The 24,165-nt window shown below is 41.9% G+C and overlaps 1 protein-coding gene across 3 annotated transcripts in view; it reads left to right on the forward strand.

The window, feature by feature from the left end:
* Window positions 1–18,397: 18,397 nt before the first annotated feature.
* Window positions 18,398–24,165, forward strand: part of GALNT7 (polypeptide N-acetylgalactosaminyltransferase 7) — a 71,475-nt gene continuing 65,707 nt past the window's right edge. The window contains exon 1 of one of the 3 annotated variants that reach the window (XM_071743181.1): window positions 18,398–18,789. In XM_071743181.1, the coding sequence (XP_071599282.1) occupies window positions 18,664–18,789 (126 nt within the window). In that variant the 5' untranslated portion in view covers window positions 18,398–18,663. The remainder of the gene's footprint in view (window positions 18,790–24,165) is intronic. The other 2 variants (XM_071743180.1, XM_071743179.1) reach the window with 2 other exon arrangements.

Consider the following 24,165-nt stretch of genomic DNA (forward strand, 5'->3'; position numbering starts at 1 on the left):
AAAGAAAACAGTTTGCATCTCAGATGAAGAGGCAACAATATACCACAAAACAGAAGAGCAGCAATTTACAGACAATTTAACAGCCACTTAAGTTGTTTTAATGTCAGTATGTGTATACATTTAGAGCTTACATCTTTGTTTTTAATTAAGGCTTTTGTTTGTGTGCTAAGTAATTTTCTTAAAAGTTTACTTAAAAAGGATTAGATTTTGGCCTGCTTGTGTACTTGAATTTGAATTCTTCCAAAAGCAGTACTGATTCAGATCTAAGTTTTTTTATAGCATGTGGCATGTCAGACATGTTTAGCTTCTTGTGGAGTTTTTTAGGTTTTGTGAGGCTTGTTTTGGCTTTTTTTGTTTGGTTGGTTATTTCATAATAAATTGTAGTCCTTATTAATTTTCCTAGAGAGGGTGAACATAAGCTCATAAGTGGTCTGCTTTTAAGCAAGGTAGGAAACCTAAACTCTTTGCCTTTGATCATCTTAGACCATTTACCAAACAGGAACATTTTCAGCCAGAGCAGATTTTAGTCCTCTCTTTCTCTCTGGCTCTCACAAAAAAAAAAAAAAAAAAAAAAAAAAACAACAAATAAATAAAAAAAAAAGATCTTATTGATCAGCTGGAGTAGGAAGCCTCCCTGCAACACCTTTTTTCCAAAGAACATGTAGAGGTAAATGACAAGTGAGGGAAGGAAGTGAAAAAAAGGACTCTGTGTATGTGTAGCCCTCAGGCAGACTCTCGTAGTCCCCTGGTCTTGTTGTGTCCCCTGAGCAGAGTGAAGTGGGAGCTTTGTACTGTCCCATTAGAGTGCATCTGGGCCCAGAACTGCATTGCAGGGCTCTCTTTAACCTTGATTGTTGGTAATGGCATCAGCTGTGTGCAAAGACCAACTATGAGCTTCCTTGCATGGGGATGTTCCTATGAGCCAAGCCAAAGCCCAGCAAAGATTTTTGGGCTCTGCAGCACCAGGCAGTTCATGAATCTGCATCTGTTCACATGGTGGGGCAAGAAGTCTGCTATTTCTTAGTGAAATACAGTGAGAATACAAGGAGAATACCTACTGGGGAGTTGCTTCTCTCACACAAGATGGAGCTGGTGGAGAATGGGGATAGGAAACTGTTGCATGGTTCAGTGTCACGCATAAAACAACTGACAGTAATGTTTGGGTTGTTCGAACAAAAAATGTTACTTTGTGTGAATGGCTGAGACAAGGGGGACTTTGCTGCCTGCACAAGAAACTTTCATAAAAGATAAAGTTTTCTATGTTGGGGGGGTTCTGCTTTTTATAAATAAAACCATGTTCACCATGGAAGGAAATGTTAACACCACCTGCTTTTGAAAGGGCCACAGGATACTGTGTTGTCCCAGCAGAGAGGCCGAGGTGGAGGTGACAAACTCAAGTGTGGGTGCCAGGGCTTCCCAGAGGTGCAGGCTCAGCTCTAGAGACAGTGGGCACAGGAGGTTGTCCCCACCTCCCCAGTGGGAAAGGCTGCTGTAACTCCCCTGCAGGTTATGCCACCACCCACTATGTTGGAGCACATCCTCACAGGTCACAGTGACATTAATTAAATATAGATAAGCTCCCCAAATAAACCTTTTGAGTGACCAAATCAGAAAAAAAAAGTCATTTACTTCATAAGCTACACAGCCACCTATCTGCAGCAACTATGCTACGTCCAATAATCCAGGCAGCATACATATAACCTTCCAATACTTGAAGGCTTCACCTAGTTACAGTCTTACTTGTGGTAGCAATGCCTCAGAAGAAATTCCCCAAACCTTTTGGCTGGAGCAGGGCCCTTGGCTCCCACTGCCATAGCAACAGGAGTCCTTTCTGCTGACAAAGCCAGTCAAGTCCAGAGGAGGTCACTGAAGACCTTTAGAAAGCCTGGGAAGCTTTATCCTCAAAGAAGGATGAAGAGGCACAACTCTGAAGCTGGAAAGACAAAACAGTTTGCCAGTAGCAAGAATCCAAAATTCACCAGTTCACCTCATGAAGTATATTCTTAATGTGCTTGCATTGACTTTAGGGGTATTTCAGCTCTCAGTGTGTTTTTTGGGGATTGGAGGGCTTAGGAAGTGAGGATGGGAGATCGAGTTTTTCTTTAGTTGTCATGGCTAGAAGTTATTCATAAAGCTGCAGGGCTGAAGGTATTAAGTAAAACGTGTGAGAGCTGCAAAAGCTGCATGAAAAGGAGAAAAGTATCTTTCCTTTGGCTTCTTTTCTGTACTGTCTCACTCCAGCTCTTGGCAGAGCAGATGTAAAACATGGCACACTGCTTTTGGAGATGCTGCTTACAGTATTGGTTCTAAGTTTGGCAGGGAGAGCTTAATCCTACTGCTTATGACAGGCTGAATTTGTGGGAACTGCTGGGCCCATTTACTGGATGCAGGCAGGACCATCCTCTGATTGGAAAGCTTTTTGAAAAATTACAGTTTTTGAAGCACCCTGTCACGCTTAAGGCTGGATATTATTGCAGGAGTTCATTCTTGAGTGTTTCCAGCACTTGTGTAATGCTTGCTTAAACCTGTATAAACCACAACTGAATGTCTGAGGTAACTATTTTGAGAAGAAAAGCATTTTTACCCCCAGAAGGAGAAGAAAGACTGCTGGGGTTAACAGAGGGAATGAATGCACAGCAACAAGCACAGCCTGGCTCACTGACCTGAAATGCTGCACTAGCCAAGGAACAAAAGCCTGACTCTGGTCTCCTTTCCTTTCCTTCGCCTCTCCCTAAAGAGTCTATGCCAAGCAACCACACTGGGCAAGAAAATAAAGAAAATTTAAAAAAATAAATATTCCATCCCTCTGTGTTCAAAGAGGATAAACTAGATGGGGCTCTGTATTGAGAATTCAGCCACATCGTTGGTACTGCAGCATCCTGTACTCCCCATGCATACCAAGCACATAGGTGATTCTGAACACAGGAAACATTTTCTTCAACACAAAAATGCTTTAAAATATCTGTTGAACATGCTTGGTGTTAGAGTTGCATTACTAAGAAGTTAAGGATTTAAAAAATAATTATAAAAGCACAGTTGTTACAAAGGAGGAATAGAGCAGAGATAAGAATGAACACTTCTAAACATCCTAACATGGAAATAAACAGTCTCACTTTTTCTTTTATGTTTTATCTTCCTACCTGTTGCTCAGTTTTTCATGTCTATCTGTAATGCACATTGTTCTTGCCACTCTAGCATTTTCCAGGGTCTTTAAGAAGTCAGTAGCTAATAGTTTAATTTTTTTTCTTCAGGGAACAGTTAAATCCCATCAGTGCCTATTGCTGTCTTAATTATGGAAAAGCCAATACACTTACACAGCTTCAGGCAGTGTGAAAGAATGTAAAGCACAGACCCAGCACAAGCCTTAGTACCTTGGTTCTTAAATTATGAGTTAGGTATGTGTAACTTTGTGATAACACAGTTATCATAAAGTCACTACCCCATAATCCCTGAGGAAAGGGGAGGGCAATTGAGGCCAGGCATGAAAACCTGTATGTGTACTATATAGCCCTTTTATTACTTTCCCTCCCAGCAGACCTGGGTAGCATTCCTAGTCTCCAGTTATTTGTAATGACCTTTCACATAGCTTATTGCTAGAAGACTCAGCTAGTTAACCAAAAAACTTCAGATGAGACAAAACCTTGGAATTCAAAATGCAGTCCATATAAGAAGCTGCAGAAGAGCATGTTTTTGGGGATGTAAAATTCTTCAGCACATGCTTTGATCAGCTCTGAAGAAAACAGCAGGATAAGAACTGGTTTAGTTGTGCTAGGCAGGTGAAGGAGGAAAAAAAGCAACAACCTGTGGTTGCTGCACCCTGTTTCACTTGGGTTTGGGCTGGATGGGCAGACAGAGAGCCCAGGGAGGACCCACACAGCAGCAGTGTGGGCAGAGGAGTGCCAGGGTCAGCTCAGACAATGCAAACACTCCTGGAGGGACATACACAGCCAGCGAAGCCAACCCACCTGGCTTGGCACAGCCAGCCAGCCACCTGGCCTGCTGGCATTCCTCTGCTACAGCAGCAGTGGGGAAGTGAACAAAGGCACCCAGGCTTAGGCTCAGAAATGCTACCCAAGTTACCAGGTCAAGCAAACTGCAGGCAATAATTAGATATTAGGCAGGTTTACTCATCATGGAACTTGATGTGAAATAGTAATCCAAAGTGTAACAGGGTATGACGTGTCAGGAACACTTGTGGCGACTTTTGCAAGGCTGCAAAACCCAGGCATTTTAGATTAATGTTTAGGCATTGCTAACTTGAAAAACATAGCATGTGAGTCTGCTGGTTTGGATTGGACAGAAACTTTACATAAAATACTGACACGTTGCAGCCACTTGCAATTTACAGAAGATATCTACAAGCTGCTGCCGCTTATCAGTGGAAGCCGTTGGTTGTGCAAAGCAAGAGAATGCATCACCTCTTAAAGGAATGCCTAGTGCAAATATTTTACACATACAAATGCTAAGTGATACTGGAGGCAAATTGCACAAAAACTGCAATGCTTACCAGCTGCTGCTAAGGATGACGCACCCTTAGGTTATAAATTACACTCCAAGGGTAGATATTCACAAGTTCTTCAAGCACAGCAAGTGTCTAAGAAAAGACTAACTGTGCTGTAAAGCATGCATGCTTTGAGCAGTGTTTACAAGCCAGCAGCACAAAGAAACTGATTTTTAAAAAAATCTTTTAACTCTGAAGAGTAAATCTTTAAAGCAGTGCAGCACACAAATCTCATTATTGTTAAAGCTGCTTAGAAACTTTAGTCCTTGGAGTCAACATACCACAATGCATTCAGAAGCACAATTTCAGAGAGTTACAAATGCTTCTAACAATTAGCTGTTTCTTTTTTTTTTTTTAAGGAAGAAGAAAAAAATAGGATTTAAAAGGAAAGAATTACAGAGGGGTTATATGTTAAGAAGGAGGTAATTGAAAGGGATTGAGAGGGGTACAGTAGGAAGTGGATGTAGTTCAAGCATTTGCAAGATTAGTTGAAGAAAAGTCTGGTAAAACTTGAAGGAGGAAGCCAAATACTGGAGCAAATTAATATAGTTTCTTTGACATATTTGGAGCTACATGATTTAAATATATTCAGCACCTGGCCTGCAGACCTTCAGAGTGATTGATAAAAAATAGTGATGAAAGTTTATTAAAATGTAAGCAGAAAAAAACAGTATTTAGTATTTGATGCACCAAAGGTACTTATATTTTTCAGAGATTAAATACCTTGTCGATGGTTCTGAACAGGTGTAGGAAGCACAAGTATTTCAGCCTAAGAGATCCTTGTGAATTAAGCAACTTAAAAGTAATGTAAGCTGTGACTTGCTATGCAAGCTGCTTTATTGAAAATTAAAATTGTCACAGGATTTATAACTGCTTTAGAGATCGATTGTGCATGTGAAACTCATTTTCAGATGTGTCCATAAAGAAGCTGGATGAGATGAATATTAGAAGTGGGGAGGGGGAGTAGGTGGAGGTGATGAGGAAAGCTCTGGCATACAAATGATACTGAAGTAAGTAAGTGCAGACACACCTGAAATTCCTGCAGCTTTTTTGTATTTGTAGAAAACATACTGAAACTCCTGGGTAAGTTAGTTATGTGTGCATGCTTGAGGCCTCAATATATTCCAGGATTAAGAGACTGTAAGTACATGCACCATCCTGTAGGTGCTCTAGCTGTGGTAGGTCCTGAGCAAACATGGGGCAGAAATACTCAACAGTGTACAAAGCAAAGAAGCAGCAGTGAGAGATGAACGAAGAGCTGAATCATGTCAGCACAACAATACCCAGATTTTGTACTCCCTTGCTGAGCAGCAGAGCTCCTAGGATCTTTTTTGAATTTTGCACATTGACATTTCAAAACCAGAAGGCAAAGGAATGGCTGTCTTGACATTAAGCAGAATCATTTCTAAGATGATGCTCATTTCATTTTCATTGCTTCAGTGAGCCAGTGCCGTGTTCACAACGCTGTCAGCATTGAAGAAGAATAGGCAAGCACTGAGAGATTCAGTCATAAAAATAAACACTGCCAGCAGGATACATAAAGTAATGTATTGAATTTGAAACATGACATCACAGGAGAATGAAGGAAACCAGGTACATCTGCTAAGCATTTCTGGACAGATCGATCTACATAATGCTGTTCTTTAGATATGTAACTTTATTTCAGAGGTCAGAAAGGACAGTGCTTCAGATCTGGGGTAACCAGCAATGGACATCAGGGTTTTTATTACATTAAAAGAAACAAAATAAGTCTCATCTTTTCTACCTCCGTACAAAACTCATTGGAATGATCGTTCCCTAGAACGCCTGACCTTTTACTTGATAGAAAGCTGGGTGTGTTCAGATAGCTACAAATGATAAATAGATAGCTACAAATCTGACAAATGAAAATTTGTCAGATTAATTTCTGGCACTTCTTTAGACTCTGGGTATCAGCACATTCAACCCAAGGACTGCTGTAATGAAGGCATGTGGTATTGTGAGAAGGTGAGGAACCCCAAAGTCATAAACTTGGATAGGCTGTGGGTATTTGCTAAGGCTGCCTCCTGTAAGAAGTTCTTGAACCATGAAAGCATGCGTCTGCATGCACCTGCCTGTTCTTTGCCTTTCATGATTTAGTCAGCATGGTGGTGTTGGGCTGACTCTTGAACTTGATGATCTTAGAGGTCTTTCCCAACTGTGGCAATTTTGTGATAATACTTGCAAGTTTAGAATCTGTATAATCTGCACAATAATTTCCCCCCTCCAGTGCCCATCTATCTCTGTCTCATGAAACTGAGATCATGAAGACTAGAGATAACTCAAACAACTGCAACTTTCACTGATACTCCACAACCTGCTGAGCTACTTGAGGATGAATTTGAAAGACTAGTCCAAAAAAAGCAATGAAAATTTAGTAGCCTAGTGGTCATTGCATATTATGGGGAATGATGACATCAGAGAGCATCTAGTGTCCTGTACAGAGTTTGTGCAATATTTGAACGGAGTGAAGAAGCACAACAAACTGCTATATCCCTAAAGCAAAAACTCCAAAAGTAGTCATTTCTCAGTAACTGTATTCTGTCCCACACCATCAAGCTTGGTTTGGTGTCCTATTTAATGGGGACCATCAGGAAGCCCATCACTGTTGGAAACACTTGAGCAAATGTAGTTCATCCAGAACTTGTCTGCCCAGTGCACAATGGTGCTGTGTGCTGTAGGACTCTGAGATACAGCCAAAAACATGGGCCATGATAGAAGAGAATCCCAGTCCTATGGTGAAGTCCAGTATGGTAGCAGGGAACCTTGGTGGAGGAGCGATATGAATTGTGATGGCTTACTGTTATGATCCGAGTTATTATTTATATTTTGTTTGAGAGGAAAATTCAGCCACTACTCATAGACGACGCGTGAATTTACAAAAATAACAAGGCTTTATGATTTAAACAAGTTATAAGGATTTATTTAGGATTTATACAATTAGTTTGGAGAGAAGAGTCGTTAAGAAGAGAAAAGAAGGAGGGTAATCAAGATGTTATCACCGGCCGCCGGCCCTGGCCTCTGGCTGTAGTCGGGTGCGTAGGGTCTGTCGCTCCTGCCGCTTCTCTGTCCCGTAGCTGAAGCCGAAGTGCCGAGAGACGGGGGGTCTAAAAGAAATCTGCCCCTTCTCCTTTTCTCCTGGGCTTTTTTATACAGGAAAAGAAGAGGGGTCCCTTTTTTGCATAAGTCCCTGATACACACAGACTTCCAAACTTCCCGGAGAGGAGTCATCTTTATCTTTCAGTCTTTTCGGTGTCCTGCTACTTTCATTGTTTTGGTCTCCACCATGCACCAGGAGGCGACCTGATAAGCATTCTTATCTTTTAGGTGTCTGTCAGGCATATGGTGAGGTAAACATATGTTAATTGACAGCATGTTGCAACATAGCAGGAGAAAAAAAAAGGAACAAAAAAAACCAAAAAACCAAAAAAACCAAAAAAACCCATTGATTCAAGAGACATATTTTTGTATTTTTAAAGTGTTTACATCACTTACGCTAACTTGGAATATTATTAATATCATGTTACCACTCTGTGTGTATTTTTTGCCTGTCAAAATGATATTTTATTACCTGATCGTGGATTCCTCCTAAAACATTAATCAAAAAACAGTGGAATTTGGTGCTTTCACAGACCTGGCTACCAAATGCACAAGTACATATACATGTATTTCTGATGCGGGTGCTCTCATACTACATCTAAGGAAATCTGTTTTCCTGTTTTTAACATGAGCTAAGATATAGGATGACTTCTCCAATATGGTGTGTAGATGTGAGACACATCGATGCAGGCATCAATTGACACACCACCACACATTTGAAGGGCAGGTAAATCTTAATTCAGGCAAAAGTCACAGTTGATCCTGATTTCTCAAATTAAATTTTAAAAATAAGTTTTGTGCTATGGATTTTGTTTAAGTGTGTTAGTATCAAGGCTTTATGAATAGCATTTCCTGCTTTAGTAATAAACTCACATACTAAAGGAAAACAGTATGTGAGAAAGCTGCACCTTATTTACATTTGTAATATTACAAAGTTCTGAAGATATCAGTAGAAGCATTTAAATGAGAATTTTGACAGCAAGTCCTGTACCAAATGCACTGAAAACCCTTTTGATATTTAAATAAAGGAGATTTTAAGGACATAATTAGAAAAACTTAGGGTGGGGTTAAAAAATTTGCCTCGCCCACTACAAAAATGTCTGTGCTGTTCTTGGCCTGTGCTTTATGAATAGATCTACAATAGCAGGTATTTCTTGTTCTGCAAGTAATAAGTTGTCTTGTCTTCTAGTACATCATCAAGCATTAAAAAAAAAAAAAAAAGCATCTGACTTTGTGAATAGTAGATGAGTGTATTTTTATAGAGCATTGATTTTAGAAGTCACAATACTTTGCCTCAGGACGCAAATGTGGTGCTTCTTGAGACACCAAGCACCTTGCATTATTGCATGCAAACTTAGTATTAATTAATGCTCTGGTTTTAGTACTGTGATTCCATTCATCACTATGGTGATACACAGAACACAGATGCTGTGTATTCTTAATTCAATAAATGTGCTAAGTTATCTTTATTGGTCACCAGCTGTGTATGCACTGCTTCCCAATGGCAGCTCATCTTGATTTAAGCACCTCCCCAAGCTAACCTATGTCTTTGCAAACTGTTGGTGCTCTTCTTCTGATGACCAGGAAAGCTACATATTACAAAAGTGCACAGCTACAACATATTTATTTTGCAGGTCTCCTCTGTTTTCTGGTCTTACTTTGATTAAACACTTTCTATACATATATATACATTTGGCTTACAAAAAGAAAAAAAAAATTATTATTCTGAGTAGCAACATCAAATTTAGAGTTGAGAAGACATTGGCTGGTAACTTTTACTCTAAAAACAATGACAAAATCTTGGCTCTATTTAAATAAGTGGCAACATTCCACTAATTTCAATGAAAATATTCAGCTCTACTAAATACTTTATATCCTAAGGGCTCTATAAGTAGTTGTGTAAGTGTTACATAGTTAGACCATGAAAGAGAAACAACGCCCACTTACCTTTAGGAAAGGGAATTTCCTCACCTAAGGTAAGACTCTTTGCTGCCAGATTTGTGTGGGAGAAGCTGACAAAAATAATCCAGCAGTTATGGAATATTCTGGGATTAATTAGACGTGTCCTAGATACACAGCATCAGCATTGACCTAAATGCTGTGAGGAACGGTGCCTTCTCCTTTCAGTTAATCAGCCCTGACACCAGAGGCTTACCAGGGCAAGTCTGAAGACAGCATTTGGATAGAAGCCTGAAAGCGAGGAAAATTGTTACATTATTTTTTATTCAAATTTTAAGTCTGCTTAAGTTATTTAAATCCAAAGTGTATGGAAAAAAATCTTTTAGCTTCTCATCTCTTATTGGTTAAACGGAACTTAATCAGATTTTTTAGGCAGTTAGCCAAGAGTCAACAAAAGCCCTTCTGTGGATCACCACACTTTAACAGAATGTGAAGTTTTTCTATTACTTCTGCAATAGGAAACCATCTTCAAACCACCATTCCATGGAAAAAAAAAGGAAAAGAAAAAATAACGAACTAACAGAAGAAAAAAAAAAAAAAGCTCCCAAAAAACTAATCAGTTACACAGATTCCATGATCATCATTTCCAGTTATATTCCAGTATGGTAAAGGTGTTGATAGTAAATGAGGAACTGAATCAACTTCACTTTGGCCTAAAGTTTACATAAACAGCTTTCATTACTCACAAGGTTAGGGAATGGGAATAAGAATTAGAATAAATCTGTGATTCTTCAGTTTAATTTGTTAATGTTAATGTTAATTGAAACAGTCTTCTGCTCTGTAAGCATGCTTTCCGAGTTGTAACCAGTGAAATATTTTTAATGATGAAGCTCTAAATTAATCTTTTCCCATTTACTCAGTAAACTATGTTTACTCTGTAAACTATGTCGCTGAGTTTATCAAACTACTTAGAACAAAGATTTTGTTAAGCCAGAACTAACACAGAAATACAATCTAGAGATGTGCTTCATGCTAATTGTATGCAGCTGGGAATTTTAGATTTGTGTGTGTGTGTGTGTGTAACTGGAATACTCAACCGACTACTTTTTAAAGTTGTTGCAGTTATACTTTGGAAAAAGGGTTTGAATGGCAGTGAATTGAGAGATCTGGAAACCTGCAGTGTTTGAAGATGGATGAGATCCTGCCATTGTCACTATTACTTGTCACAGGTGACTAAAAAGCAACAGAGTTCAGCTTGACAAGATGATAACTTTATTACAGTTCTTAACCTTTATTTCAAAGTCTTTTTGACAGATCTAGGAATTTTTTTCTATTCAATTATTTTGGGGTGTTTTTTGTCTGGTTTGTTTTTTGTTTGGTTTGGTTTGGTTTATTGAACTTTCCATTTGGGAAAAGGGTGGAAAATATATTCAAACAAAAAATTTTTAAAAATTAAAAAACATTTTTAAAAAAAAAGATTAAAAAAAAGGAAAGTATTGATAGCAATCCCTGAGCTAAAAGCATGAAAGTCAGAAATGGTTTTGTTCATATCAGGCAGGGTTATCTGTATGTAATGTTGGACCTGAGAAAAGATAAGATTTTCCACAAAATTATGCATCTGCATGTTGTACTAAAAGCTGTGTGAAAGCTATTATGTTATGATTATATATAGTAAAAGCCTTGAATGGGTGTAATGCTATGATCCAACACCTGCTATTGCCTGTGATTCCACAAGCAATTCCCACAAAACAAGCCTTTTATAACAGAAGCATTTCATTGAATTATTAATCAATACAACTTGGTGTCAGATGATACATAATAGAAATAATCTACTGTTTAAAAATTTCTCCCCAAGTAGCAGCTTAGTAAGAGCCCCCCACATTTGTTCTCAAACACTTGCAATATCCAACTTTCAGTTTATGATCTGGGGATGGGGGAGGGAACGATCGAGCTGTCTAGCCATGCTTTTATGATTCATTACTACTAAGAATCGAAACTTCCAGTTACCAACTTCTTGTGGAGGCTTATTACTGCAAACCTTAAGTGACTGATGGCAATAGTCTTGCTGTTCTCTTTTGCACACACCTCCCCCATTCCCTACACCTCCAAGAACCACAGTTTAAAAATCAGAGTATAACTTATCTCCATGATGTTATTCATTCTCTAGTATTCCAATGTAAATGTATAAACGTATGCACTGGGCTGGACTTTTGCAGTAATTATTAACTGACCTTTTACACATTTATGTGAAATGAGGCAGAGCACCTTGCTCAACTTACCGAGAAGTTCAGGAACAAGAGAAGATACTTGGTTAAGGGAGTAGTAACTGTTGCACATCCATACTTTTCTATGTGACAACTTTAGATTGTCTTATTTGTATATGAAGAGTCAAATGGCTGTATCTTGGCTTTTGACACATTGACTTTATTTAACTTACCCAATGCTTTGTAATTGTTTAGTATCTTCGGTGGTTACATTCCTTTAAATTCTGAGCATAACAGAATAGATCCTCAAGAAACAGGTGTCATACGGAAGATTTATAGCTGATATAGCAGGATAGATACTGAAGTGACAAGACTCAAGTTGCTAGTTATTTATTAGACTATCAACAGTTTATCACTAAATAGCAAAATCCACATAAATGTGAACATCTAATTAATTTATAGTTATAAAATATTCCATTTTGTTCTTCAAATGCACTGTGGAACTTGTTCAGACTGACAGCTTCAGCAAATTAAGCCCACTAATTTACTGTACTTCAAAAGTTGTGTTTTGGTTTTGGTTTTTGGTTTTGTTTTTTTAAAAAATAAATCAGCATCTGAAATGTGGGTGTTTACACCATTCATTTTTTCAGCATAACAGAAATTACAGGAACCTATTTCATTTTTTTCTGCCCTAGATTCAGGAAAACAATGCAAATTAATTTCTGTTTGAAGTACTCATAAATATGACACCTTGGGAAAGAATATTTTTGGACCTGAGGTATATGACTACTTACTCCTGCATCTGGCTCAAAATAAAGGTGAAAGTTCCTTTAAAAAGCAACTTATAATACAGATACAGATAGCTTTTACTTTTAAAACTAAAAACTTATGCTTAGAATAATTCCAATTCTCTTTCAAATGAAACACCCATCCAACAGACCATTCCATCCGCTATTTCAACAGGATCTAAACCTGTCAAGGATTGTCAACACTCATCACAGCATGAATATTTTGAGGACTTGTAAATCTGAAAGTGTTTATCTCGAAAGGCAAAAAAGAAAGAAAGAAAGAAAGAAAGAAAGGAAAGGAAGGAAGGAAGGAAGGAAGGAAGGAAGGAAGGAAGGAAGGAAGGAAGGAAGGAAGGAAGGAAGGAAGGAAGGAAGGAAGGAAGGAAGGAAGGAAGGAAGGAAGGAAGGAAGGAAGGAAGGAAGGAAGGAAGGAAGGAAGGAAGGAAGGAAGGAAGGAAGGAAGGAAGGAAGGAAGGAAGGAAGGAAGGAAGGAAGGAAGGAAGGAAGGAAGGAAGGAAGGAAGGAAGGAAGGAAGGAAGGAAGGAAGGAAGGAAGGAAGGAAGGAAGGAAGGAAGGAAAGAAAAAGAAAGAAAGAAGGAAAGAAAGAAGGAAAGAAGGAAAGAAAGAAGGAAAGAAAGAAGGAAAGAAGGAAAGAAAGAAGGAAAGAAAGAAGGAAAGAAAGAAGGAAAGAAGGAAAGAAAGAAGGAAAGAAGGAAAGAAAGAAGGAAAGAAGGAAAGAAAGAAGGAAAGAAGGAAAGAAAGAAGGAAAGAAAGAAGGAAAGAAAGAAGGAAAGAAAGAAGGAAAGAAAGAAGGAAAGAAAGAAGGAAAGAAAGAAGGAAAGAAAGAAGGAAAGAAAGAAAGAAAGAAAGAAGGAAAGAAAGAAAGAAAGAAAGAAGGAAAAGAAAAGGGGGGGGAGGGTAAATGAGAATAGGAAGAATGGTACTAAAGACTAGAGATGATGAAGATTAAGCACATCTTGGTCTCATTTACAAAAGCATGTGTTAAGTGTTACCAAGAGACACTTAATCTGAATAAAGTGTATTTATACAATCACAGAATATAGAAACCTATATTTAATTCCTTTATATTGATTCTGAGATCAGATATACATACATTGTAAATATGTAGTGTATAGTTTTGTCTCCATTGTAGTGTATGCCAAACATTGCCGTTCTGGATTATTCCAAGCAGCAACCACCTTGTTAATCCAGAATGTCTCTGCAAATCCCCCAGTGCTGGGGACAGTAGTGAAAAGGGAGAATGAGCCTGTTCAACAAATGAAGGTAGATCTGGCCAGGCTTCTCCAGCCACACCTTCAGCTTCTGCCTTCTCAGATCTCAGATACAAGCTTGGGAAGGAATGTCTTGGATTCCACCTGGACACCCCTGGATTCCCATAGGAAGCAGTAATAGATGTGCCATAGTGCTTATACACTACATGAGTTTTCCATACCTGTCAGCAGCCAGCTTGCCTTAGATCCAAAGCAGTGATATGGGAAAATTCATAAGCTTTGTTCAGAGGTGACCACTTAAATGCAAATAACCTGAGGAATGCTGGTGGTAGAGCAGGGAAGGTCAGAACAGATAGGAAGAAGGATCGCTTGGAGCTGAAAGTTTTCACAGGAGCAGAGGTGTTGCTTGTGTTAAGAATATTCAGTTTAGGAAAGCAAGATACTGCCTGCAGGCTGGCATTTTCTGGCACTTTCTTCTTTAATGAAAACATGACCAATTTTTCTGTTAGATGAAACCTAGAATATCTCATGGTGAAATTAAATGTTTGTAGTCAATTCCAGAAACTTCTCAAGAAAGTGAAACTGATTGAGCTCTATTTACATGAAAAAAACCCGCAAAAAACAAACCACTTGTGTTTTACTTATAAAGTAAGTAAAAGTTTTTTATAAACTTATAAAAGTTTAAATTTATAGAAGTTTTTTACTTATTTTACTTACTGCTCTCAGTAGAAAGGGAAACTGTTCTCTGACCTGCAGGTGTTACATGTGAGACCTATGGGTTGCCATAAAAAAACCCTGCCGATGAGCAAAATGGGTGGTGGGGTTATTTGCAGTGAACCCTTTACAGCAGCTTGTTGTATTATGGACCTTTGTACTATATGATTTTCCATCTTGGTATGAGAGTTTATACAAATTTCCTTTCAAATGCTGTGTTAATGAACAACCAGAGTGTTTTCTTGTGGCCAAATATTCAGGACAAGGTAAGAGGCATATCCAGATCCTGATGTTTCTCTGGTGCGAGCAACTGAATGGGATTTTGATGTTTGCCAGTGAACCTGCTCCAGACACCATCCCCCAAATCCCTAGCAATAAGGCAACTGCATGGCTTAGGGGATTGGTAACTGGATACTTCACCTCCAGGTCATCAAAGGTCCCTGGTTCAAGAGCAGCAGGCTTTGTAGTGACTTAAACACAATCAGATATTTTTTGGAGGCATATGGAGAAGTGAACATATGCTTTCTGTGCAGCAAGCAGTAGATACGTCCAGACACAAACATTGTGACAGTTGCCAGTCTGTTAGAAATGCTTGGAAGACAGAATATCAGTCTAACAGAGGCTGATTAACTCCCTGATAACAATCAGGATTGTGTCTTGTTTTAGTACAAGCTGGATAGTAAAAGCATCATAGTTTATACAGTATTTTGCAAATGGGAGAGGTAAAAAATTGTGTTTAACCCTCTCTCCCTCCCTCTCCAGGTTGTAAAAGACTTCCTAAAATGGTTTTGAATGTGACTGCAGACAATTGAAATTTAATTTGCATTTTGTCTTAGCCAGTATGAACTTGGCAAAAGTGAAAGTAAGTACTGCATGCATTTTTAGGCACTTTACTATATAGGAAAACCTGTGAGTGCAGAATCTGACACTCAGTGCATCCTTAATGAGAATAAAACTGGGAAAAAAACCAAAACCAAACTACTTCCAAGGTCAGTATTAACCTGATACTTCTAGGGCCAGACTATATGTCCTGTGTGCAAGAAAGAAAGGTGGATGAAGCTCCTTGTTGTGGAGGGACCGGGGCGGGCAGGTCTAATAATGAAATAAAAGCATGATGCTTTCCCCAGTCTCCCATCAGTGGCAGTTCCAGGTGAGAGGGGTGCTGGCTGGCACCATCACCCTGTCCATTGGCCCGCACTGCCTCCCAGTGGGCATCAACTCCTCCTTCGGGGGCAAAGACAGGATTTTTAAAATGCCCAATACAGAAACCACTGTCCCCGGGACAACTAATGGGGGAACTCACTGACTGAAGCTTTTGATATCTAAAACCAAACCGCAACAAAACTCTTGGTCGCTGTTATGGTCCGAGGTAACATTAAAATTTATTTTTATTTGGATACGAGAAACAAAGTCCAACCATAGAAAATGGTCGAGTGCAAGCAGATTTTATTTGACAATTGACACAGGCAAAAATGTAGGAAGGAGGTAGAGAGGAAAAGAAGATCTAAGAAAGAGAGAGAAAAAGTGGTAAGAAATGGTAAAAAAGAAAGAGAGTGAAGAGAGGAGAAATAAAGGGTAAGAAGGTGGGAAAAATGAGAGAGAGAGAGTCACCACCAGGGGTCCAGCTGTCCAGCGAGGTTCTTCAGGATGGCGCTGATCCTGAACAGGGTCCAGTGCAGTAATGGTGGTGGGTCAAAAGAGGACAACGCAGTCAGAGCATGGACAGCAATATATACCCCCGAGCCCTTTTGTTCCGAAGGGGCAGCTGTCAGTCAGCCAGGGTCGTTAGCAGGCAGGCTGCCTGGAGGAGAGTAGGAGGGTGTAGTCCCCCACCCAGTCATCAATTCTTATCTTCGTCCAGAAGCCATTCCTCCTCTCTTCCAGCCACTTAACCAGGTACATCGTGCCTCCAGGGGCGTCCCAGCATTGAAGGTTGGCCCTCAGGAAAGGGGCTTCTTCCTGATGCCATCCTTGCTCTGCTCCAGCCCCATTAGCGTGCCTGGAGGGATGTCCCAGCATTGAAGGCTGGTGCTCAGAAGAGGAACAGCTTGCACTCAGTAGGTCTTATCACATCCCGAGGGGTCACCACTGCTCAGCTCTGGCCAGCCAGCTCCTCCACCCCAGCCAGGGCTATTCATTTTAAAATTGCTCTTTTGAGACAGTTGCAAATCACTGAGGTCAGACTCACACAGTCACCTTCCAGCATGAGGCTCTCTGTGACAATCACGAAGGCATGGCTCACCCGTGGGTTTCTGCAGAACAAAAGCCTCCATTTAAAAAAACAAAAACAAAACAAACAAACAAACAAAAAACCCTCAGTGGGCAGCTTTACAAATGTAAATTCATGTAGTATTGACTGTCATGCAGAGGGCTCTGTCCCTGTCATTCAGCTTTGATAAGCAGCAGCAGAGTGGTATCACATGAGGTGGCTGCAGCCAGTTTTAACTCTGTTCAGTGCAGAGTAACTTACTTGTTTTCTTCTGACTCTTCTGGAGTGGGCTCAGACCCCCAGCACAGAACATCATAAAAAATAATGAATTAAACAACAGGAAGAAAGAAAACCTTTTGCCAGAGTAAGGTCTCCAGGAAGCAGTTAAAAAAGAGTTGGGAGGAACATTTCCATGCCTCTTTGCCAGCTTACAGGACTTCAGTTTATAGCCCCAACCTGCCTGTTTCTACTGGGTTCAGTGGGCCAAAGGATCTGAGCAGCTCCAAGCACCTCAGCTCTATGCCTTTCACAGCAAAGAAAAACAATTCCTCCCAGCTCTGTCCAGGTGCTGTTACATAAAGAGGTGGCGTAAACCTTTGTGTTGGAATGTTTGTGTGCTTAGTGGGCCCATAGACAAGGAGTGTCTTTGGGAAGAACACTTTTGGAGAGCCATGGAAGCCACAGGTTTGTGCAAACACTGGTGAGGATGAGAACCGTTGCTCACACTTTAAAAACATTGTGTTTGTCTATGTCTGGTGCCATGAGATCACAGAATGGGGGAGAAAAAATCCACACAGAGCTATAGAACAAGTTATATGAGTAAACAAAGACTTCTGTGTCTAGGTGTGTCCCTCTTCAAAAGTCACTTAGGTGTGGAGTTTTGTTTTTTTTTCCTCCAAAGTAATCCTGTTCAGGGTATCATATCCTGTTTTATTTCTACAGGGATTATCATAGAAAGTTAACGTTCAGGCTCCTTGGACCCAATATCCTTCCAGTGTGCACAAAAAATCGATCTGAAAAATGTAAAAGCCAATGGGTAGTATTGAATACACAGAAAAGGCAAATGTATTATGTTGGAAGTATTGTTCTTGCATCACTCTGCTTTGTGGAGACCGCACGTAAATTGTGCGCGTGTGCATGTGTGGGACTCCTTCAAAGGAAGAAATGGGACACCTAGCTTTTAGTGCAGAAAATTAGTAACAAAATACACGCACGATAAGGGCTGATAACATCTCTGTAATCTCACACTTAATCTCCTAACCTCGTGAAAAATCTGTTGATTTCTCAGCGGTGCTCTGCCCAGGCTGCACACCGCAATTACCGGGCCTGCGTTACCCAGCTCTATGTCAATCATCGAAGTTAAGGATTGGCACCTTATTTTTCAAAAATCGCTGCCTGACCGGGACTGCTCACCCGGCTGAGCCCAGACAAATCCCCAAGTCGAGCTCTTGCAGCCCTGCCCGTTTTCCCGGGCGATGCAGGCGCCGTTAGTCCCAGATGCACCCCAGGATGGAGCAGGTGCAGGGGGCGGGGGCTGCCGGGGCGGCCCGGTGGGAGGGAGGTGCACCCCCCCCAGCCCCCTCCCTCCGGTGAGGGCGGCCACGTGGAACCAGGGCTGCGGCGGCCGCCTCTGACTGCTCCGCATTACCCCGGCCCCTGCCCGGCGGGGAGGCACCCGCGACAGCAGAGCCGGCGAAGCGGGGCGGGGCGGCGGGAGAAGAAAAAAGGGGAGGAAAAAAAAAGAAAACGAAAAAAAAAAAAAAAAAAAGGAAAAAGAAAGTTTGTACGCGCAGCGGCGGTGGGAGGACAGCCCAGCCTCCGCAGGCAGGAGGCTGCTGGAGAACAGCAGCGGCCGGGGGAGGAGGGGGAGAGAAGGAGAAGGAGGAGGAGGAGGAGGAGGCGGCAGCAGCAGCGGCGGGGCTGTGCCGTGCCGCGCCGGGCGGGGGGCGGAAGCCCGCCGGTGCGCGGGTCTGGGCGCTGCGTGCTCGGCGGCGGGAGGATGCGGCTGAAGCTGGGCTTGCTGCTGCGCGCCGTGCTGCTGGCGGGCAGTTTCTTGGGGCTGCTGCTGCTCTGGTCCTCGCTGTCGCCCCGCGCCGAGGAGCCGGCTCCCCCGGGACGGACGCGGGTGAGTGCGCGGCCGCGGTGGGCGGCGGGGCGGAGCGGGTGGCGGGGCCGCCGCACGGGATGTGACCGGCGGCTGCGGGCAGGCAGGCGGGGGGCGGCTGTCCGGGCTGCGGCCTGTGGCGCCTGTAGGCCCGAGAGGGGAGCGCAGAGCGGCGGGGCCAGCCCCAGCCGTCCCCCAGATCTGGCGTCCCTAACCGGGCGGCGCCGCGCCGTGGCCCTCTGCAGCTGTGGGTCCGCCTGCGCCGGGCCGCGGCGGGGCCCGGGGGCGCCGCGTTCCGATGGGCCCTGGCGGCCGGGCCCGGTGAGCGTCCGGTCTGCGCAGCCCCCTCCAGCCCGTCGCCGGCGTGCGGGGGGGTGGGCAATGCCCCGCCCGGTCCCTGCCCCGGTATCTCCCCAGGACACACAACCAGTGGGTCGGTTTCTTGTTTGGGGCTTTTGCGTCCCTTTCACCTCCTTCCCTAGTGAAGCTGCTTAAGTATCCTGCAAAGATCCGCCTCGGTGCTCGAGGAAGGGGTGTAGGTGTTCCCCTCTCCCCGCTGCCATGGCCCAGCTTCCTGGAGTTTTACTAAGCAGGTTTCGCCAAGGAGAAGCAGTAGGTTAGGTAATTTAAGAACAGCTCATGGAAAGCCAAAAGGTGTTGGATTGATTGTGCGGGCGGTGCAGATCTCCCACCCCCCAAAAGCTGAGGTAACCTGTGAGGGCTGGTGTGGGATGCGCTTGGGCTGAGAGTAACCTCCAGAAATGCTTCAGGAGGTCAGGAAAAGGGGTCTGCAGAGAGAGCCTTGCTGCGGCCTTGTGTTAGGCACGAGTAATCTGACCCTTTGACACCAGGCTCTCAGAAGGAGTCAAAGTGCTTTTTCCGTTTTCACCAGATGTTTCAGAGCTATGTAATGTAGCTCGACTTAAGGAGATCTGCTTGAAGTAAGATTAGTTGAGATTAAAGTAATCTTGGTAGAGTCACAGAATTTTACAGTGATTACCTTTAAAAGTGATTGTTTGTGATATGTTTGCTAATGATCGTGCCCCTCTCTAGTGGTCTGCTTTGAATAATTGTGGAAGGCAAGTGAGCTGACAGAATTCTTGCTTTTGAAAACTGGCAATTACTTTGGACTCCTTCAGCAGATGCTCTCTTTTGAAGCTGTTACAGTTTGCTGTATCTTGGCAGTTACTGCTGAGATAATAGGCTATAGCAGTTCTTCTGGAGATACAGGGTTTATTAAATAGTGAAGTTTCTGTAATCTGTTCTTCTAGACACAACACAGGCTTTTCTGCGTACAGAAACATCTTACTGAATTTGATTTGAGTACCTCCCAAGAAAATGTCAGGCAGTAAACATTCTGTGTCAAAACCAGTCGAATTGCTTTTCCTGCTTAGGAAAGAGTGACAGAGCTGTAAAGTCACATCCTCTAGAAAAAAGAAAGCAGTTACAGTTGCATTGCTGTGTAGGGCAGTGACCATCTTCAGATGATTATTCTGGGGTGACAGCTGAAATATTGCAGTCCTACAGCGTGTGTGGTGTACCAATTTATTCAGGTGCTGTAATGAATCACGCTGTCCTTTCTCATGAGCTTGAGATCTGCTCAGAGGTGTATGTACAATATCCACCTCCACTTGTGTGTGAGGTCTCATTTGGAAACCTTTTCTAGCTGGTACAAGTGGTGATAAAGGAGTTGAAAGAGGTTTTACAGTCCATCCCCTTATAAAGCAGTATTCTGTCTTGATTTACCCCTGCCTTGACTGGAGGAGGAAATACCCGTGTCAGACACCTCAGGAAATAATTCAGTCTTTGTTGGAAACAAATATAGTTATATGAAGTAAACACTGTCCAAGATTAAATCTAAACAGAATATCTCATTAATTAGCCATATCAGTTCTTTACTTGTCATTGTGATAGATTTATGAGTGGGTAACACATGCTGCTCCATTGTTTTCTGTGAAACAGGATTATTGCTACTAAATTCGTGTTTTGGTTTGAACTGCTTTCCTCCTCAGAAGCTGCTCAGGTGAGGATTTGTAGTTAAACAGTAGTGAGCCAGCGTGCTTGTAGCAGTGCTCTGGCACTGGGGAGCTGCTAGAGAAGCTCATCCAGAAGTCAAGGCCTGCATGTCCTGTATCCTCCTAGGTGAGGCAGTGCTGACCCTTTTGGGTGGACTTTGAACTGGGAGCACGCTCCCTGCAACCCCTGGAAATAATGCATTTCAGTATGCTGGAAATAATGGTGTAATCATAACTGCTTCTTTGAAATGCACTGGTGTGCACTTTGTTCAGTCATGGAAAGAATTGTGTATGTTTACTCTGCTGTTAGTTGCTGGAAAGTTTGTTAAGTTAAACATAAGGGAATGATTTGTTTTCTTCCCATACAACACTCTCTTCCCTTCACCTGCACTGAGAGCTTCAGCCAACAAATGTAAAATTCTTCCCCATATGGTACCATCTTAAATTCTTTTTTAACTTTTAATAGATAACCTCAGGCACTACCCTTTCCCTGTCTGCACTATAACCCTGGGCCCTTTTTAATAACACCAAGGCATTAAAGGAGCAAAGAAAGAAAGAATGACACAGCAGTACTTTCAATGTTTACAACCTTGAATCTTTTCCTGTCTACAGCAGCAGACAATAATAAGTAATAGTGAAGATCTTGTAATATTGTTATTCTATACCTTTAGAAAATACTTTCTTCCTTCAAATACTGTATTATGGTTTTTTCTGCCTTTTTTAAAGGATTTTGGAGACCTTTCAGAGAGGCAAGATGGTTATTATACAGAGTTTTCAGAGAAAAAGTGAAAGTTGAGAAGTGGCTGTTTAGGAAGAAAATGAAAGAAGGCAGAAATGGCAACAGTGGTAGAGACAGCTGGACATATGACCTTTCTTTCTGATAGAAGATTAATGCGGATATGGATGCTTACTGAAAGCATATTCAGAAAGTGGGGAGACAAAGCCCTTCCCAAGGTAACCTGACAATGGAACTTTTTTTCTGCAAAGCACCATTTGAGGGAAAAATGCTTATGGGATTCAGACAGAGAAGTTAAATATGTATCTGCATTTCCAGGAATACCCAAACAGAATAATCCTTATTGTAAAGAGCTTTTAGTTTCCAATCTAAACCAAACAGAAACAATGAAAATATATTAAGATATGTCCTGGGAGTCTTTAAAAGTGTATCTGTTTCTCTGTAAGTAAGGATATCTTTCTGTCTGATAGAAAGGATTACAAGGGGACCAAAGGTTTAGGCAGGGACACTTGTTTATGGCTGTGAGAAAAGATTAGGTAGAAACATTGATATCCTGTGCATGTTGTGGGGCCTTGTGGTTTTCCAATACTTTCAGAAAAGTTCTGCTGGCTCAAGGCATTAAGGTTTTGGAGCTAACAGGATGTGATTGAGGTTAGTCATTTTAAGAAGATTGCTGTAGGGATCCCAAGTACAGTACTTTGTGGTCTCCTGCAAAATGTGTTGCTAATGGTCAGCCTCAGAGGTACAGCCTGAAAGGCTGGTATCACCAAGCAGTGGGTAGTACAGCAGGCAGAACCAATGGACTGAAACAGCAAAGAAAAATTCATTACTGACTGGTTGAATAAAAATGGCTTCTTTGGAGGAGTCGATGTCCTACAAGTCAACTTTAATTCTCCAAATCTCACCAAAGTGTTAAAGTAACCAAATTAGTATTCAGAAGCTAATTGAAATTGCTGGGTTTGCTGGATATATTTTTTATAATAGTCTATGTAGTAATACTATAGTCAGTGGTTTTGTACTTCCTCTAATCTGCACTGGAGAAGTCCAAGAAACTGATAGAAATTACTCTATTCATTTGTCCATATGAAGGACAGTAAATAAGCAAGAGTCTTCAGTATGTTATTTATCACCTCCTGGAGCCTGTAGTGTATAGCTGACCTTGCACAACTCAAACGTGGTGGCAAAATTGCAAAACCCACAAAATAGATTTCCTCTTCTGCCCCCTTCTCATGGTGCAGCGAGGAGAACTTCCTGAAATCTCAGCATGGGTTGCCTGGTCTCATATCTGGGAACCTGGTGCTTCAGATTTGAAGGATTACAATACTTGCCACATTTCCCAACTTTAGTTACCCCATTGCCACTGACCCTGAGGTACCCGTGGGCTGCTGTTGCCCTGCCTACTCCTTACTGAAGGCATTTAAATTTTTGTAGGTGACATGTTCTTAGTGAGCTCTTGTTTAGGGAGCATTTGTTTATCAACAGTTTTCAGACTTTCTGGGCTGGGTTCCCATGAGGGTTTTTGTGTGCATAAGCAATGGGACAACTGTCCCCTTCCTCCTACCAATCCTGACAGCATGTGCATCTCCTACACTGAGTGTGTTCTCAGTGCTTTGTAACTTAACAGGGGCTTTGGAAGTCACAATCTGCTATCCTTAGCCATTTATACTCTCATCTCCCCACCAGGACTGTTAGCTGGTCCTTGCTGCCAGATGTCAGGGCAGCCTTGTGGTTGCCCTCAGATCAGGAAGGGAGGCTGTGCCAAGGTGCATGCAGGTGGTGATTCTGGCATTTCCCTCTGATCCAGGAAGTCAGATGATGGGCTTGCAGCTGGGGCTGTGGCCCCTGAACAACCACTAGGTTTAAACATTGCAATTCCCATGTGGCCACTAGAAGGTGGAGAATTTGTGATGTGGAGGCGGAGGAGTTAGACAAAAAAGAAACAAAAGGTGAATAGATATTTTTTTAACTTTCTGGTGACACCCTTTCTCCCTCACTTTAAGGTCTGCTAATATTCTGTATGTCTTGGCTGGATTGGCACTGAGAACTTAATGACAAGTTGCAAACTAAATTTGAAATATTACTGTGGTTTAAATTAGATTCTTTGCAGTAGAAGTCCCAGCAGAAATACTCCACTTTTCCTTAAAGAGCAGCAGCAAATGTGCTGAGAAGAGAAACTGAGAGGCCATAATTTGAAGTTGATATCACTGTGTGAGAAAAGGTGGGAATCAGAATAAGATGATAAATCTGGTGGAACAGTAGAGTGTTGTTCAGGAATGAAGGGGTTCAGGTCATCTGAGTCTGGTAGAAGCACGGTGCATTGTGGTACACTGGTGATCAAGTAGTAAAATAATCTGTTTCCAATTGCTTTGTGTAGTTTTCTGTAAGCTGACCTTTTTTTTTCTTATTGGTTTGCTTTTCTATAACCGGGTGAGACATAGCACAAGGAGTGCCACGTCAGCTCTGCCACTCTGGCATTACCTGAAAGCTCAAGGCAATAATCCATCACCTGAGCCTGAAAAGCTTGCTACAGGTGCAGGGCTGGACACAGGCACGCCACCTATCAAAACTGTAGTAAGTCACTCCTCCTTGTGTGACACTCAGCAGAAAGTAACACCTTGGAAAGTTTTTTGTGTGCAACAAGTTTGG

The sequence above is a fragment of the Heliangelus exortis genome, chromosome 4, assembly GCF_036169615.1.
Source record: "Heliangelus exortis chromosome 4, bHelExo1.hap1, whole genome shotgun sequence".
Taxonomy (NCBI): domain Eukaryota; kingdom Metazoa; phylum Chordata; class Aves; order Apodiformes; family Trochilidae; genus Heliangelus; species Heliangelus exortis.